The following is an 18,807-nucleotide window of genomic DNA, read 5'->3' as shown; positions in this document are numbered from 1 at the left end:
AACGTGGATGGCAACTGAGACTTCTGGACGTGCTCAGATATAGAAAGGTACAAAATTCAAATATGACATTAGAAGAGAAAAACACGTCTTATTCACAGCATAATTGCACATGCAAATCCACTAGTGAAATCTGTGTGGTGCTTTTTAATGGTTAAAAATATGGTGGCAGGAGGAAATAAAATTAATTTGAAGAAACATTCCAGTTCTTATCTTTTCTATAAATCCGGTCTTTTCTAGTAAGTATGTAGATTTTAATAAACTGAATCTTCCAATGAAACAACCTTAACACAGTCTGAATTACGTGCGTCTACAGTACTTCATATTTTCACACTAATTTCACATTAATTCACTTGCTACATTTTTGTTGTTGTTGTTGCTGAAGGCCGATCGTCATAGCAAGGCGAATTGGATTGTGACTTTTTAAGAAGAGAGGAAAAAAAGGAAATAACCTGATGGATCTCCTGGACTAAGCCTAAGCCTAAGCATGTCTGCCTACGCAATGTGCCAATACTACTAAATCCGTAGAAATCAGAAGCATTAAGGAAAACTTTAATACTCTCAGAAAAGAAAAAGAGATGAAACTCTTTTTACCACTTTCTTCCAGGGGCTGTATGGGTGTGCTTTCTTCCCTAAAACAGAAGAAAGTTATTCTATGAGGGAAAGCTTTTCAACAGAACTCTTCAAAAATATAGGTTAAAAGAGTAAAGAAGAGAGGGCCGAAGCATTTCTCTAGCAGTCATAATAATTCTTTGACCTTCTTCATTCCATTAACATCACGGATTTTATCCAAATAACAGTAGCTTATGAGCCACAGGATACATAGATAAGGTATGTTTAGATTACCAGTTAAATGCGTATTTTTGAAGAGCTTTTACAGGACATGTGAAATATGCTGAAGCAGGAAAATAAACACCTGTGCAACGTCACGAGTGTTCTTAATGTTTCTTTATTAGTTTGAAGGAACCCGAAGCTACTACCAACCTGCCTTTTACAGTTCTGAGCAAAGCTATTGATATACAGCTACTTACTCTGCATTGGCCTCCCTCGGGGAGTTGTTGAGAACAGTTACATACAGTACAGAATTAAAGTTTTCACACTTAATTCAGCATGTAAATTAACAAACCTCTTCAAACATGATGTATAAGGGAAGGAAGGAATCTCTAGAGTCTACAGTATTCATGCGTTAACTGGTTTTCTATGTTTTCCTATACATTTTTTTTCTCTTTTTACAAGTCTTCTCCAACATTGTCAGATCCGTATTCTTAAAAACGACAAGTGGTTACAAAAAGTCTCAACTTAGACATGCTACAAAAATCAAATCATAACTGAGTAATTGTCTGACTAGCGTTAAACTTTTGTGCTTCGTGAGGTTTAATTAAGAATATACGCACAGGAGAACACCGTGTTAATTTTTTTAACTTGTTTGTGTCCTATAGAAGTAAGAGGATACCACGCAGAAATTGAAACCTGCCTGGCATTGTTTTGTCTCGATTAAAATTCAGCACATTAAACAGGTTAGATCCACGGCTACATGACATAGCAAAACCACGACGTCGTCCAATTTCAGATCAACAGTGTCTTGCAAAGGCTGATTTTGTACCAGCACTCTAACTCAGCACGTTCTGAGAGTTAAAACTCCTGTTCGGAAGAGGCAGTAATGAGCTGCTAGAAATGTGCTATCATACAACATACCGCTTCAGCTGAAACTTTTGAATTGTGGAATTAAATCAAAATAATGCTTTCAATTTGGCAGCAGCGTACCTGACCAAGACTAAAGGGATGCCGAAGTCAATAAAATTCTGTAAAATAATCTTCACGCACAGAACGGCACTTTTGAATGATCTTATGCAACACAGTGAAGGCCATGAATTGCAATGGGTAGAATGATGGACCGAGCGGAGAAAAGATGCATTCACAATGAGACTTGAGACAGACAAATTATCAGTCAAAAGGCATCTTATGTGGTAATTTTAATACTTTAAAAAGGTAGTAACTTTAAAAGCCCTCTACTTCACATTTTAGATAAGAGCTCTCACTTCTGTAAATATTAATCAGTATCTCTAGAGTAAATCCCTTATTATACTGAGTTGAAAGAAACACAAATCACTTGAACCGCTCTTCTGGGAGAAGCTTGAGGGAATGTAGTCAAATTTCTGCTTCACTGAGCTTACAAATCTTCAGGTGAGGATGTTACTGCTTCAGACTCTGTATTTTGCTTTGCCATGATCATTGATAACACATATGTGCTGAAAAGAAAACACCACTGATTGCAACAGCATAGTTGATTACATTATTAATTATTAATGAATTGCTCAGAAATACTTTTGCTTGACCAATCCAGTGATCTTGTAATTACCCCTTCCTTTCCAGAGACCTGGAACGGAATTCTGATTTCACTTTCTAGCTACAGCAAGTTTTCCCGTTTGCAGTTCCCAGCTTTGAGGTCCACCCCTGGGAGCACCACAGGAAGCAAAGGCAAGGCTCGCGCCTTTCGTCCATCATTACCTCGCTGAGAACAGGGGCAGGCAACATAGCGGTAAAAGTCCGAACCTGTCTGAACTGTAGCTGTGTTTCACTTTTTACTGCTGTCTCTGCACGTTCTGGGAACGGTGGACCTGCGAAGTCCTAGGCTCGCAGAAGTTGGAAGTGTAGCAGAGGTATGACTTCTGCCCTTAGGGGGAAGAGATGGGAAGGAACCGTTCACAGCGCAGAGCAGTGACTCCTTTGGATTATTTGAGGTTTTGCAGGGAGTTCTACACTCACTGAAAGGATCCCAACCATGACATTGAGGCCCCAGGGAGGAGGCAAATTATGGGGTATTTGAGACACCCTGGAAAAGTAAAACAGTGGGGTTTTTAACTATTTTTTTTAAAAGAAACTTACGTTTAGATCTCTGAAGTGCTCGTTGTAGTCTAAGGCATAACCTACCACAAATAAATCTGGAATTTCAAATCCGTAATCTGTATTGAGACAAATAACAAACACCATCGATACAAGATCAGTGGCAATTATATAGGCCTTAAACTCATGTGTTGGTTGTCTGACAAGCAAACTATACACAGATGTAGTCAGCTGAGGTTATGTTACTTCTGACTCTGAGACATCAAGGTCGGCAGCAGCCCTATAACCAGTTCCCGCTCACAGACTATTTGTGACAGGGATGTGCATAGTCGGTGGAGAGTAGGAGAGTTGTGTACAATCATGACTGGCACAACAGACACATTGTGGAAGGAAGCCAAAATCAGAGCTGAAAAATTCTGCCTACGTTTGGCAGCTCCATTGCTATACGTGTGTGATGACAACTGTCCAGTATCACACTAATGATGAAAAAAATGTACAATTTTAATTCAGAAGTAACTTTCAGAGATTTATATATTTTCTTCTGAGAACAGCAAAAACTATTTTGCATATTATGCTACCAAAACATGTCAAATGCTTCTTAAATTAAAGCCCCAACCTTATGAAGACTCATGCACATGCTTAACAAAGTAAATGCACGCAGTGTAGCTGAACCATACAACTCACACGCTTGAAGCTAAGCACAGGCACGTGTCTTTTTGCGTGTGAAGGTCTGTGCAGTATCAGCACTATATAAGACAAGTTAGACTCTTTCCAAATTGTTCACTGAATAGCTGGAGAAAAACACCACCTTATGGACACAAAAATAGGTCAGCATAAAAAAAATTTACAGGTATTCAAGTAAGGAATTTATTCAATTGTTAAAAATTGTGGGTAATAAGACACTTTGGAATCATAAGTTTGGGTAAGTGAGGAAATGACACAGCGCTGTCAGTGATTTACAAGAGAGATCTCCGATGTTTTATAAAATTCATGACAGTATGAATAAACAAGGATAAAACCTGTTTCATTTACAAGTTATTACATAAAAACATTAAGCTACCCTTCATGAAGTAATTTGAGTGTGGTTTTTGTATGTTTAACATTAGTGAATCCAGTCAAATACATACTTTAACTTACTGGATTAAGTTCTAAATGTTAAAAATACCACTGTATAAAAAGTTGTACAACAAAATGTTTGGGTCACAGTTCAGATTATTGGCCTAAAACTGCAGGGCCGGGCCCAACACTGAGTAACTTTTGCTTCATTAAGTTTCCTTCTCTCCCACATCCCAAACCAAGACCCTTCATGCTGCCTCCTGGTACTCACCTGCCTACTCTCCTCCTACCCTCCTCCCCAGCTCAGCTGACCAGAGCCTTCTTCAGTAGCAAATACTGGTCGATCTCTTCTAGGTGGATCTATTCTTTTCAGTATTTAGCCACATACCTGTTATTACATCATTTATTCTAATAAGTCTGAAATGACAATAGCTTGGTATAGCTCCATTTACGGTTTCATCGTAGCACAGTACAAGCACCAATAACTCAGAGAGAAGTGGTGATGGTGTGACACAAACAGAGCGGCAAGAGGAAGTTTAAAAAGCCCAATTTATCTTTTGCTTTTGGGGGGGTGGGATTTAATTATAATATCATTGTTTACCCTTTAAACAATAATACTTTTCAAAAAATAATAAAAAGTGTTATTCTGTTATAAAAATGTAAAACTTGTGAATAACTAGGTCACAACAAAAAACCTTTCATGTTCAGCTGGAATCCTGCAGCTCCTCCAAAGAGATGCGATGAGGAGGGAAAAGGAAGAAATGGACTTTCTCTTCCATATAGTTTGTCAGAGCCAGAAGATAAAACACTCACCTTTCCTGGATAAAATTAAACCCTTTCATAACTTCCCTATAAAGTTAGTACTCTGCAGAAAACATCAGACTATACGGAGGCTAGGCTTTCCAAACCACAATTATACAAATCCTTCCACCGCATCCCATAGTCCCATTGACAACTGATATTTTGCAATGCTTCTAGCAGGCCATAGAATGGTGTGAAAGGCAAGTGGTAGAATAGTGGTAACTTCTTCTACTGTCATGTACAGATTTTCACAACAACACTTACAATCTGGTCTGTACCCATCAGGTCGAGACGTTCTTTTCACCAACAAACTGCAATTAAAACCAAAATAAAACCCATGTAAATCTAGGTATTTACCTGAAAAACATGCATAAAAACTATTCCCTTTATCAAAAAACTTCCGAGCCATGTGAATCACTGTTCTCGTTCTGCTTCTCCTCCCGACAACGTCCTGATGGCAGGGAAGAGATGGGTGTGTTCCCCTTCAAAGTCCATCACTGCCAGTCTTGAAATGGCTGAAGGGTCATTGCCACTGCAGAACAATACAAAAGCATTTCCTCTCCTTTCCTCCACCCTCCTCTTAGTGACTCAGGCAGCTCCTCCGCAGCGCTCCCCATGCGATACTGCAGCACCGAATTAAAGCAGGGTCTCGGAATGGGAACCTCCACTGGAAAATATGTTGGGCTAGACTAATTAAGTACTAAGTTTTGTGATCATTTTACTCACCTTGCCACTTTAATCATTTTTGGCTTGTATTTTTCTATATTATTAAGCAGAACCTTCATAGTCCTTCCAGTTCCAACAATATCCTTACAAAACATGAAAAATAGAATAAGTAAAAAACAAAGGAAAGCTGAAAAGAGGAAATCTGGACAATGACTGAGCAGTTCCACCTTCTTATTTTGTGGAAATGATGTATTTTTCCCAGTGTATTGTGAGCCACATCCAAAAAAGGTTATAACTGAGCTCACACTCTTTGAAGCAAGTACTTTCTACTCATAAAATAATCAGTTAAAGAACTGTCCACTTCCTCTTGAAAATAGCTGTTTCTAGTACTTGGGATGTAACACGGGACTGGAGATGACTGGGCACTGCAAGGATGCAGGGATCAGACTTTTCATATTATGCTCAAGACAACAGTATGTCAACATCTCTCCATGTCAGGGCTAAATCTGCCCTATTTTTTGTTTTATTAGTCCAGTACAAATGAGTGTTCTCCAGAACTGCTGTACCCAACCTGATCTGAATGAGATCAGTAGATACCTGGCTGCAAAACTGATCATGACATGGAGAGCAGCTGTTGATCCTGAACTCTGTGGGTGTGGATTTTTCATCAGCAACACCTTGTCTCTGCTCCCCAGCTATCTGATAACATTAACAAAATTTGCTGCGTTTTTCATTTCTGTTACAGCAGTTAGCATTAGCAAATATGGAGCTCCTAGCAGCTATTCAGGTAACCAGCCATCTCCGTGGCTGATGACTTTTTTCCCTCCTTTGCTAAGAAAAGACATTCCAACATTTATACATTTCCTTCATTACACTGTCCAGCTTACTTCCCACACAAGCAGGCTGGGCCTGAAATGCCAGTCAGATCCTGACGAGCTCTCTAACCATTCCAGTTGCTTTTCCAACATTTTAAAAGAGAATCACCTACATTAATTAAGAGAGAATTTGCAGCACCAATGAGATGACACATTCTTTTCCTCTACAGCTGAACACGGCCGATTTACATCAGCAACATATCTGTGATGGGCTCTCCCCAGAGGACACTGCAGGATGCAATGCTAATGAGCAGGAGTCAGGGGACTTGAGAGAATGACTGACATTCTCAACCAGCCTGTGAACAACCCTGAAGTTGTAAAGCATGTGCAGGGCTATGCTACTGTTTCAAAGTCAGGCAACTGAGAAGTGCAGGGCATCATTGCAGTTGATTCATTGTCCTCCAAGGAACAGAACAACTTGCAGAACAGGAGTTGATGAAACCATAGAAAGAACAAATCAAATGACGCAGAAAGAAAGACTCCTGGGCATCACAAGGCAGAGTACCAACTAGAGCGGCAGCAATGTAGTTCGATCCGTCACACAATTGCAAAAAGACTGAGAGGTCATTAAGCAAATCAACCCCTCTCCTCTTCACCACCTCCCAGCTAAAGAACCGTAAACACAGACGGGTTTTAGAAACTGAACACACAATCACAACCTGACTATGTGACTCTATCTAAGTATAATATGACATAAGCACCCAACTTACCTCCACAATTAGAACATTCTGAAAGAAACAAACAAAAAGGAATACAATTACACAACATTCACAAACTGAAAGAAACAAATGTTTGAAAAAGTGAAATGAAGATAGATAGGTCCATGTGCATACACGTACAACACGGTAGGACATAAGGAGTTTCCTGTTTCATTTTTGTGCCCTGAAAAAGAGCCAGCCATAAGAGCAAGCCCGACAGTCAGGGGCTACGACCTTATTCAGCTCTGTCTGGATTATCCTCTTTGCGCAAGAACGGATGTAGCTTCAGAAAATAAAATTAGATGGAAAAAATCCAAATGGGATGAGCTTCAGGTCATTCCAGCGTGTCTAGCCGTGTACTACAGTGTACCCTATAGTTCACTAAAATATTATTTCCAATGTTAATATGAGACTACAGCAATAATATTCTTACTCTGAAATAAATGCTCTCCCCCCCCACCCCCCCCCCCGATGGGATGAGCTTCAGGTCATTCCAGCGTGTCTAGCCGTGTACTACAGTGTACCCTATAGTTCACTAAAATATTATTTCCAATGTTAATATGAGACTACAGCAATAATATTCTTACTCTGAAATAAATGCTCTCCCCCCCCACCCCGCCCCCCAGAAACCTCACAGTAAAGGATTACAGGCCAAGTTGTACCACCCATTCTCATACTGTGAAGTACCCTCTTTCTCTTCAAATACTGCTTCTGAAATCAGTAGTATTACTTGAAGAGGAGTAGTCCAATCAAGAGCAGTGATGTCAAGCCTTATGACAGCATGAGCACACAGGCTGATCTTTTTGCTGAAATGGTTCATCACTGTTTCAGAAATCACAATATCTAAGTTGACTTCTGTTCTTCTATTAAGAGCAATATTAAGAAGTAATGTCCTTATTAGGAGAAATAAAAATCTATTTATTAGTGGGCATTATCATATGCATGTTCAGAAGGATGGACTCTTACAATCTTGCATTAAGATCTACTTTCTGAGGTGAAACCTGCAATAGCAAGAGGAAAGTAATTTCACAAATACCTATATCTATCTATCTATCTAACTATACATCTTACACGCATGGGCACACTGTATGTCCCGCAAAACCTTGAGACAGATAGTTTCATACCCATGCGGTATTCACCAGACTAGCTTACACTCCATTTCCTTTCTATCAGGCTTGTTGGCTTTGCTGCATACACAACGTGGAGACTGTCTAACTTCCTTTTCCATCACAGAATCCCAAGGTTGAAAGTTACGAGAAAGACTCAAAACACCATGGAGAAGGAGTGTGTGAAGTGAAGGGAGTGTGTTCATAAACAGCACATCTTCGACAGTTTCATTAACTGATACGTAAATCTCTTTTTAATCTTCAAAACAAAAATTATGAATATAGATTATCCATATTTATATTCATACTGCAGTTCCTCCTAACAATCACAGTGCTTGGTAGGGAGACATAGCATGCTTCATGCATCAACCGCTGCAGAAACATGTTACCACACACTGTATTATACCTGGATGCTTCTGAAATGGCAAAACACTCGGTAAAGGTGTGGAGGGAACTCCCGGTAGTAGTTCAGCAGATGTCAGCAATGGAGATATCACTCAAGAAAGCCACTAATTTAGACTGAGCTCCAGTGGAATGTGTATTAATCTTGCAGGGTGTCTCCTTTTTGGTGTTTTCATAACAGGTTTCACTGGTGGTTATCCTGCTTGGCACTCCTGACTTTCAACCTCTCAGCTGCTGACACAACCAACTCTGGATTTGAAAGACCTAGTCCTGTGGAGGTGAAAAGTCAAAGGCCTCTTAACAACAAAAGTCCAAAGACGCCCTGCCTCTAGAAATTTCTTCCTTCAAGAAAGAATGGAAGTATGTCAGTCCTCTAGATAAGATGAAGAAACCAAAACCGTGTTCAGGAGAAGCTTATGACAGGTGTGCAGGGACACATTTTCTTGAAGGAAGCCATTTGGATCCAAAAAGGGTTTGGCTCTCATCTGGCTTCCTGGATGCAGTCATAACTAGGAAAAACACTTCCAAAGGCTAGCCCAGGACACCTGGGTCTGAGGCATAAGCAAATCACTTGATTCAGTCAGTGGACACCTGAAGATTATGTGCAGGAGTAATGGTTTAACCATCCCCCAGGGAACTCGCAATATACGTAAATATTTACGTGTGTGTATACACACACGCACACACACACATATATATATGATACAGGGAGAGAGCAGAAGAGGTGACAAGGAAAGAACCTCACCAGAGCTAAAGACGGAAATGAACTCCTTTGGTACCAGCAAACAGCCCAGGATAACTGTGAGTGGCACCTGGTAAGAGAGGCTGACCTGACACCAGCCTGACATCCTGACACATTCTGCCAGTTTTGTGCATCTCTTGCTGCTCTTCATACTGTTGACAAGAACGTTTCTCCCAAAGCAAAAGCACAGATCTTCTAGAGACAAGACCTATCCAGCAGCTATGGCATGGGATGGGACATACCAAAACTGACATGGCAGAGGGCTGCAAAGTCCTGCATTAGCAGACTGTGTCAAGGGTGCAGCAAAGGCTGGTTGCTCCCTGAGTGAAGGGTAGCCATGAGCCGAGTGCAATAACACAGCTGGCAGTGCAGGGGCCTCGCCAGCCAGGGCTCAGCCCCACAGTGCCCCAGCGAGGCGAGCAGGCAGACCTGAGACTTGTTCAACCAGGAGTGCATATCATCAGGTGAGTTCATGGTGACGAGGCAGATCTGAGGTCAAGCTGGGTTGTCAATCCACAGGTTGGGATCAGGTCCAGTGAGAGTAACCATGATCAAACACAGCCCACTGATCTCCAGGCAGGTCCGCAGTGATGAGACAGGTCAGAGGTTAAACTGGGAAGTCAGTCTCTGAGTTAGGGTCTGGATCTGTAGTAACACAGAGGCACGGCTGTACCGAGCATGCATACAGCATAGCTCAGGCATGGCCTAAAAGCCTGGGGTTGACCTGAACTGAGGCTCCTGTGCCCACAGGTGTGGGTAGGGGCCCCAGGTGACATGTCATGGCCAGTAAGGCATATTGGTGCACACAGGGCCGTGACAGATTGAGAGAAAAGCATAGTCCTGGGACATTTTGTTGATAGACAAGTATGTTTCTTTGCTACCACAGCTGCTTCAGCTATCCTATCATGAGCGGCAATAGGGATTCTCTTGCTTACTCGCAAGTGGAAATCATAAAATTAGACAGAATGAGGGGACAGCAGCCTCCCTGGCCATGGAATAAGGATTAAACCAATAGGGAGGAGCAGACCTTACTAATTAACTTGTAATTATAGATACTGTATACTATATAATATATAGTATAGTATAAAGTATAATATATATACTATATGCTATATACTAATCATAGATATTAATAGAGCTGAGGAGAGGACTTCAGAACTTCCCCATGTGTCTCATTATTATATATATACTATATGCTATATACTAATCATAGATATTAATAGAAAATGGGGCTGAGGAGACCATGAAAGGTCATCAAGACCATTCTGTTGGCCCGAAGACTCAATTTAAAACTATCCCTCCTAGATATCTGATTTACCTGTTCTTGAACATGATGAGGACTTCAGAACTTCCCCAGGCAATGTGTCTCAGTGCCTCATTATCTAAGAGCAAAAATACAGTTAGAAAACTTCTGTTGCTATTTGACCTGAACTTGTTTTGCAGTGGAGACAGAAAAAGCTTTATTTTCCTCTCTTTTTAACTTCTATATTTGAAGACAGATGTATTTCCGCAGTTTCCTCTTCTTCAGATTAAACAACCCCTATTTATTCAACATTTTCTCACAAGTTACATTTTCTAGCTTTCTGATCATTCTTTTGTTCTCCTCTGGAACCTGCCCGGTTGGTCAGAATCCTTCTCCAGTTGTGATGCCCCAAAACAGAGAGAAGCCTTTTCCAGTGTTGGGAAGAATAAAAGAACCACTTCGTATGCTTTACAAATAATCCTCCTTTCTATGTATTCCAGTACAACAGTTACATCTTTTATAAAGGTACGTTGTTGTCTCCTGTGCAACTTGTGATCCACCTATCATCTCCAGTTCAGAACTGTTGCTTAGTCAGTCCTTCCTCAGTTGCATTTATGCAAAAGATTACTTCTATATAAACACAGAAGTTAGTATTCATCTTTATTGTCATTACATGTCATTCTTTGAACCAAATTCTTTAAATAATTTCTTAAGATCATAATACTATCTTGTAGTATTTTCCCAGGTAGTATCATTAGCATTAAATGCTAGTTCCATCTTTTAAATCATGAATTAAGTATTGCATAGTCCCTGGAGAACGTGCTTTAATGCATCCAGTCTGACAGTGAAGCATAATTAACTGTTTCTTGAGAACAGCTTTCCAACCAGTTATATATCCGTCTAATAGAAATTTAATCTTGCCTACATTTCCGTATCACAAATGACTCATATGAAGGAAAGAAGATTAACGTGGGTCCAGACATGCCTGAAGGGTTTGTCTGGCCACAGGAGTGATAGTCACCTCTGCATGACTTCAGCTGAAGTGTAAGATCTCATATTTATTGACTAACTTGAGAAGGAAGATATCGGTGGACCCTGAAATTGTCTGACCAGCATTCTGTTATTCTTGCCTCTTCTCCTCAGGGTCAAGGAGTCCAACAGTTGTAAATGATATGCATTGGGAGATTTGGTCCTTTGAAAGTCTCTTTAATCAGGCAGCTGTCTAGGTCAGGAAACACAGATTCTGTTTTGTATTACGCACATTCTCGTTATTTCCAACACATTGATGAGGATTTTCTGTGCTATGGAGAAATCCTGTACGTAAGGACTTTGTAGTTGAAAAGCCACTATAAAATATTTAGATACGAAAACTTTTTGTATATATAAACAAGCAGGCATCCTGATCGTTGAAAATGACACATTAATCCCTGTTTTGATTAGGCAGGCTTACTGTGACTAAAGTCATCATACTTAACTTTTGCTTATGACTGAAGGCATTCAAAATGGTTTGCCATCCTCTGGTACCAGAAACCGTCTCCTACAAAACGACATGATATGCTGGGAAACTGACTGTATTGCTGCCTATCCCCTACCTTTCTCCTGTTGAAGCAGGCTACTGATAGAAGGGTTCCCCAAAAGGGATGGCAAAGCAGAGTAGTAGAAGAACAAACTGCCAAGAAATGTTTTGATATACAGTATCCAAGACTAGATAGTGGTGATGTGTAACTAAAACTGGTTGAAATAGATTAGCTTATCCTTGAGCAGATGGATAGAAGATAAAAGAAGAATGCAGTGGATACAACAAATTGGTACATTATCAGTAATGTCACCATCATCCTAAACGCACAGCTGGCTGCATCCAGCATATCTTGTGAAAGGTCACAGTTACATGAAAGACCTTATTCAGCCTCACCATGAAATCCACCTGTGATCTGGTGGGCAGGAGACTCGTGAAACTCATCAGCTTGTGGTGCTACAGCAGTAACTGGTAGCTGGACAAACGATAGGAAGTGAAAGGATGCTGAAGAAAAGATCTTTTTTCAAGTGTATGTGTTTGAAGCTCCTGTACCACATAGATCAAGACTGTTTTGTCCTTTCAGATATATCTGAGGCAATGGCAGAGGAGGAAACCACATGAAAAGAAACATAATCCGGCCTTCTGGCATGCATTTGATATTTTCTGTCTATTTTTGGAGCTTGGAGAACAGGAAATAGGAATATTTACTGACATGTTGGCTAGACTGAAGATGGCTTAATTTCTGAGTAGAGCCATCTTCACCAATACAATCTGTGAAGTACATCCAGAAATCTAATAATGGTGCTAATGTGTCTTACAGTGAGACACAGAGAACAGTCAGTTTTTTAAAATATGTCCTGGAAAGATTTCTTATATAGTCCAAATAAAGAAGGGGCAGTGGCTCAACTCTCAGAGATTGAAACACCTTTCTACTGAGTCGTTGCATGAGAATCAGCAGCTTTCATTGCTGATGGATCAGAGGAATGGTTGGGAGCCGATAGATCTGGATGACTGTGATTCATCCTGTGTTTACAGCTGTTTCTACCAGGTAGCTGGCAGGAAGTAGGCTGGTGCAATATAGAATCATAGAATATCTCAAGTTGGAAGGGACCCATAAGGATCATCAAGTCCAACTCCCTGCTCCTCGCAGGTCTACCTAAAACTAAACCATGTGACTAAGAGCGTTGTCCAGATGCTCCTTGAACTCTGACAGGCTTGGGGCCCTGACCACTCCCCTGGGGACCCTGTTCCAGTGACCGACCACCCTCTCAGTGAAGAACCTTTTCCTAATGTCCAATCTGATGCAGCTTCATTCCGTTTCCTCGTGTCCTATCGCTGGTCACCAGAGAGAGGACCGTATATAACCCACTATTACTCTTCCTTTTACATTGTGGAAAACTTAACTGTCTCACAAAACCTTTGTATCACATGCTTTTCAAATGATGTGTAAAGTTTTCTTTATGATGAAAGCAAGAACTACATGGGAAACTATTAATCAAATCTGCCCTACTGGATCATTCTACTGCAAGACTTTTAGTGCATCATGTTTCTATATGCTGTGCTTGATGCACCCCAGGACACGGTTGGCCCTTTTGGCTGCCAGGCCACACTGTTGACTCATATTCAACTTGCCATCAACCCAAACCCCCAGATGTCTTTCCACGGGGCTGCTCTCCAGCCTCTCATCCCCCAATTTGTATGTATAGCCAGGATTACCCTGTCCCAGGTGGAGAATCCAGCACTTGCTCTTGTTAAATTTCATACGGTTGGTGATTGCCCAGCTCTCTAGCCTATCCAGATCTCTCTGTAAGGCCTCTCTACCCTCGAGGGAGTCCACAGCTCCTCCTGGTTTAGTGTCATCGGCAAACTTACTTAATGTACATTTGATTCCTGCATCCAGATAATTTATAAAAACATTAAAGAGCACTGACCCTAAAATTGTACTCTAACTGTGTTTTTAAATGCAAAGGGGTGCTGTGAAGTTTAAAATTCTCCAGTTTTGAGTGATCAGGGTGCACACAACTTGTGACTCTGCACATGGACATTTGCACTGAGCAGAAATAATATTTGTGGTGTGAACTGGATCTACACAAAAATAAAATTTGTGCTCTCATATCCTTTTTTGACAGTAGTAGAAATGGCTCCCTAACTGTGTTTTTAAATGCAAAGGGGTGCTGTGAAGTTTAAAATTCTCCAGTTTTGAGTGATCAGGGTGCACACAACTTGTGACTCTGCACCTGGACATTTGCATTTGGCCTGAGTAGTATTTGTGTTTTTAACTGGATCTACACAAAAATAAAATTTGTGCTCTCATATCCTTTTTTGACAGTAGTAGAAATGGCTCATAGCAGCATGTCTTGGGACATCTGGAAAAAACAGGAGGTTTTTGACAATATTATAACTATGTAAAATGAAGAAGAAATAATTTCTAATCCCTGCATTCCATGTGAATTTGTCTCTCATGTTAAAGAGACACATTTTCACTTTTATAATAAATTTCAATGTATCTGTGAATTTTAAAATTTTTAATAGTGGATGGGAAACCTGCAAAAATCGAAAATGTGTAGTTTACTGCTTTTCAAAGCCACATGAGCTTATACATGGTAAGAAAGTAGGTTGTTATTATAATACATGTAAGAAAAATCCTGACTTGTAATAAGCTGAAAAATACTCCGGCATTGAGTCAATACTTTTCTATTGTTTACCTTCTCACAGGTCAGTAATAAATGGAACAAATGTCAGCTAACAAGACCAAACAGAGTAATGAGATCATGCATGCCTCCTGCCTGACAGTAGTAAGTGCTATTTTTCACTTTCCTGGAAAAGAATAACAATTTTTTCTAGATTTTGATTTTATGTTCCATTTAGAAGACTGATTTAAAAGGAAAAGTTGCTATAAAATAGCAGTGCTTTGAAATTAGCACTGAATAAGAGTTTGAGGGAAAGGCTGTCTTTGAATTCACAAAAAATGTGAAATTTTAACAAGGTAAAATGCTAAGTTGCAAATTTAGAAAGGGGGAGTATTTCCTGGAGAGCAGAAACTCTACTTAAGTAATCAAATAAACAACCATACTTAATGCAATACTACAGCTAAGAGGACAAACACAGCCCTTGCATGTGTAGCAAGAAAATCAGGTAGGTACACAAAGAGGGTATTTTCTCCTTAAATGTTTCAGCGTAAAATCAGTACAATAACATGCACACACATTTAAAAAAAAAGCTGTTAAAAAAAAAACCAGAAAGAACTTAAGACTGAGAAAAGAAGAATTATTTGAGACCTGGAAAAAACACCTTACAGTGAAGTAAAGTTTGTAGCAGGAAGTAATAGCTTTTATTTAATTAACAGCCCAGTTCCCAGTGGGAGAACATTTTTCAGAAAAGAACTTTGACCTTTCAGCCCACAACCTCAAAGAGACCACAAAATACCTTCAATAGCTGAGCCTGGGAACAAAAATTCAGAACTGCTGTATGCACTAGAAATCATGGACTCGATAAAATACTGGCTTTACGGCACATTACAGTCTTCCACTGCAGCTGACCTCCAACTCATTTATCAGTGTTCCACAGCTGGTAATTTGCTCTCTTATTTTAGCTCAGAGGAATTCTTAACATTTTTATCTGCCCCTTTGGTCATAGGGCAGGTGATCATGTAGGGCAATCACTTTTTTCTCCCAAACTGTCTGATTACCACATTAGGTTAAAATTAAGAGTTTCTCCCAATCTGTACTTAGCGTGAAGTTTGCTGATTCTGTTCAGACCAACAGAAGGATCTGCGTGCTTGAAATTTTGTTTTTTCCAACTATATCAATTGCCTAGTATTAATTTCCTGTTATTAATTCTGCCTTCAAACCTTGTCTCATTTACATCCTACAGTATGCCAGTCCTTTACAGAAGGCTCCCAATGTATTAGTTTATCTAAAAGAACCTTAAATAATGACTGGATGATAGGGAAATATGCAACCATACGGCAATATAAATTTGATAATGGCAAGCTGCTCAATCTAGTAGGCAAAGGTATTAAAAAAGGCAACAGCGAAAGGCAAAAAGCTATCCAAATTCAGAAGAGAAAATCAGGTTCACCATTTTAGCAGTGATGACAGTTGACTGTTGGTAAAACATCTCTGAAGTATGGAGGCTTCTCCATCAAGTCCTTAAATCAAAATAGTTGGTAGCTCAAAACAGAAACTGTAGGCACAGTGAAGAAATTATCATTTGGGACCCTTCAGTCTAATTACCCAGAAGTTCAGACAAGAATATAATGGTGCTTTTGGACCTTAAAATGTACGAATCTCTAAACAAAGCCCTGTTTGTGATAAGGCCAAATAACTGTACTGAGAAAAAAAAGAAAAAGAAAATGAATCTTAATGTGGCAAGATTTGCAGAAATTTTTAAGGAAGCAATTAAAAAAGGCAGATTTACCTAAGCCTTGTAAAGCTTATTGAAGGTAAGCAGGTAGCAAGCTTAAAAGAAAGAAGAACTTTTTCACATGCTACTTAAATATGAAACTCCCTGCTATAGGATCTTGTGGGACTAGAGGCATAACTGGAGTTACAAAGAGATGACACAGACATGGATAACAGTTCTAGCACTGGATGTATTCAAAATGATGGCCCAGATGTAGCTTGGATTTTGGACGTCTCTGTTCTTGCTGTGTTTCACATATCCCTTCCCTAATAAAATTCCAGTTGTCTGCTGCTGAAGACATGATACAAGTCTAGACAAACCTTTCATCCTATTCAGTACGGTGGTAATGGTGGTCTTACAAGTGGAGAAAATACATGGAAATTGGGAATGATGGAAATACTCTTATCTTCAAGTCCCCACTGGTGTCCTGAGTTCCTTCCTCTCTCCTTCTTGGACAGAACTGTTCTTAAACTATCTGAGAATACATGTAACATATTGTTAGTTATACCAGCCTGTAAAGTATGCATGAATACACAGTTGCTGGAAAAGGTGAGTTCTTTTATACAACCAGTTCCACAGATGAAGGCATATTCATAAAAAATACAAAAGACTAAAAAAAAAGATACAGCCCCTTTTTACCTATCTCTATTTCTTTTTTTGGAGGGGGAGGTGGAAGGCTACAAAATAGTGTATTTTCATTCCCTTTAGTTCGATGTCCATTCAGAAGTCTGCATTTTCAGTTAGATTATTTCTAAAGACACCTTCTTTTCATGTGTACTCCATATCATCAGAAATACGTGAACTGATAATGTGATTCTTCAAACTGAATTGTTAACGGATTATCAGTTTACTCACCACACCTGCAGTACGTGCTTTCTTAGCACTGTATTTGGGGAACCTCAGGTACTACTGGTTAAACAAGACATTTTATGACAACTGACTTAGGCTTGAAGAAGCAGTGCCATCGGGCTGAAGAATCATCAGCAAACAAAGGTTAAACAATAATGCATCGAGTTTCAGTGAAGAGGTCCAAAGGAAGCTACAAGGACTGCTGTTAGAAGTGAAATCATTTTACGGAATGCACAGGAATGAAATCCACACACACTAACGCTTCATCAAGACGTTAGAAAATAATATGAAAGACTTCTGAGAAATTGGACATCTAAGTAGGAGCTTTCTACAGGGTTCTAGAAAAGATCATGAATGTCTGATTTTAATCTTTTCTGCTGGGCTGATCCACATCTTATGGCATTCCTGAAAGGACAAATATCATATCTCAAAAACGTTATTTTTTTAGACACTCAATTTGGTCAGTATCAGCTGCTGATGGGAGCAACTCGGTTACTATGTTACGAGTCTATGTATACAGACTCCAGCTACTTAAAGTCTGTAAAGCTAGTTCAGTATCTCCAAGAGTTAACAGAGTGGGGGACATAATGGAGGGCACGATGATATGCTCTCACTGATGTTTTGTTCTTAGAGAGCACTGTGTTGAATGCTTGTACACACGTGTTCTGCTTGCAGCCATCTTTACAGCATGCTTCTGTTGTGCATAACTAGTAGTGCAAATTACCATAATCAATCTAAAGGTAATGCAGGAATGGATCACTGTCTCCATTCTCTTACTTAAAGGAAAAAGTATCATTTTCTGATCATCTGGAATTGGAAGAGGTTTTCTGGACACAGGCGAAATCAACAGAATTATGAACATGTAGAAGCAGGTAGACAGTGGGTGAGCAGAGCCCATGTGAAAAATGGGATAGGAAGGCTGGGAAGTTTTCTTTGTACTTTCCTTCCTCCAGAACAACAACAAAAAAGAAAACAATGATGAACAGTAGAACAGATTACCTAAGAAGGAAGTGCAAAGAAAGGTGATTGATTGACTTTGGGGAGGAAAAAAAATAGTGTCTTTTGCTGCGGAAAAAGCAGTTAAGGATAGCAACTGTCAGAAGAGTAGACAGTCTAAAACCTAATTAAGAAAAAACGCAGAACAGACGTGACTAAAGATGGCAGTTAAGTAGAGGTACTGAAGATGTGGAAAGCTTCAAGACACAAAATCAACCTTCAAAAAGATGAAAGAGGCAAGGCTGTACATCTGATAGGAATACAGTAAGACGTAGAGATAAGGGAGGACATGACTATTGCAGAAGTGTAGAGTGGATTTTGTATACCTTTACTGTCATATAAATAGTCTCTCATGTACATAATGTTCTAAAGAGAATGCCAGTATTTTTTCTGCAAATTTATGGGCATTATTCCAGAAAGGAATGCATACAGGGAGAGAAAGCACAACATTAGTCGAGGCAGTGAATACTGAAGGAGAAAAAAAAAATACGTATAGAACTAACAGAATTCGGAGAAACAAACTTGGAATGGTGAAGGAAAGGATAATATGTATCTTAAATCTAGAGAATAAAACTTTGTGTTACACAGCTGCCACATGTATGGTTTATTAAA

General features: G+C 39.7%; 1 protein-coding gene across 1 annotated transcript in view; it reads right to left on the bottom strand.

The window, feature by feature from the left end:
* Window positions 1-1,522: 1,522 nt before the first annotated feature.
* Window positions 1,523-18,807, bottom strand: part of PRTFDC1 (phosphoribosyl transferase domain containing 1) — a 48,474-nt gene continuing 31,189 nt past the window's right edge. Inside the window, exons 7-11 of the mRNA XM_019470987.1 lie at window positions 6,950-6,967; window positions 5,425-5,507; window positions 4,963-5,009; window positions 2,884-2,960; window positions 1,523-2,246 (exon numbers count right to left, since the gene is read on the bottom strand). Coding sequence (XP_019326532.1) covers window positions 2,199-2,246; window positions 2,884-2,960; window positions 4,963-5,009; window positions 5,425-5,507; window positions 6,950-6,967 — 273 coding nt within the window. The 3' untranslated portion in view covers window positions 1,523-2,198. The remainder of the gene's footprint in view (window positions 2,247-2,883; window positions 2,961-4,962; window positions 5,010-5,424; window positions 5,508-6,949; window positions 6,968-18,807) is intronic.

This window comes from Aptenodytes forsteri, unplaced genomic scaffold (assembly GCF_000699145.1).
Source record: "Aptenodytes forsteri isolate BGI_AS27 unplaced genomic scaffold, ASM69914v1 Scaffold336, whole genome shotgun sequence".
NCBI classification, from domain to species: Eukaryota; Metazoa; Chordata; class Aves; order Sphenisciformes; family Spheniscidae; genus Aptenodytes; species Aptenodytes forsteri.
The sequence above is the reverse complement of the archived record's forward strand: the minus strand, read 5'-3'. Positions and strand labels throughout refer to the sequence as shown.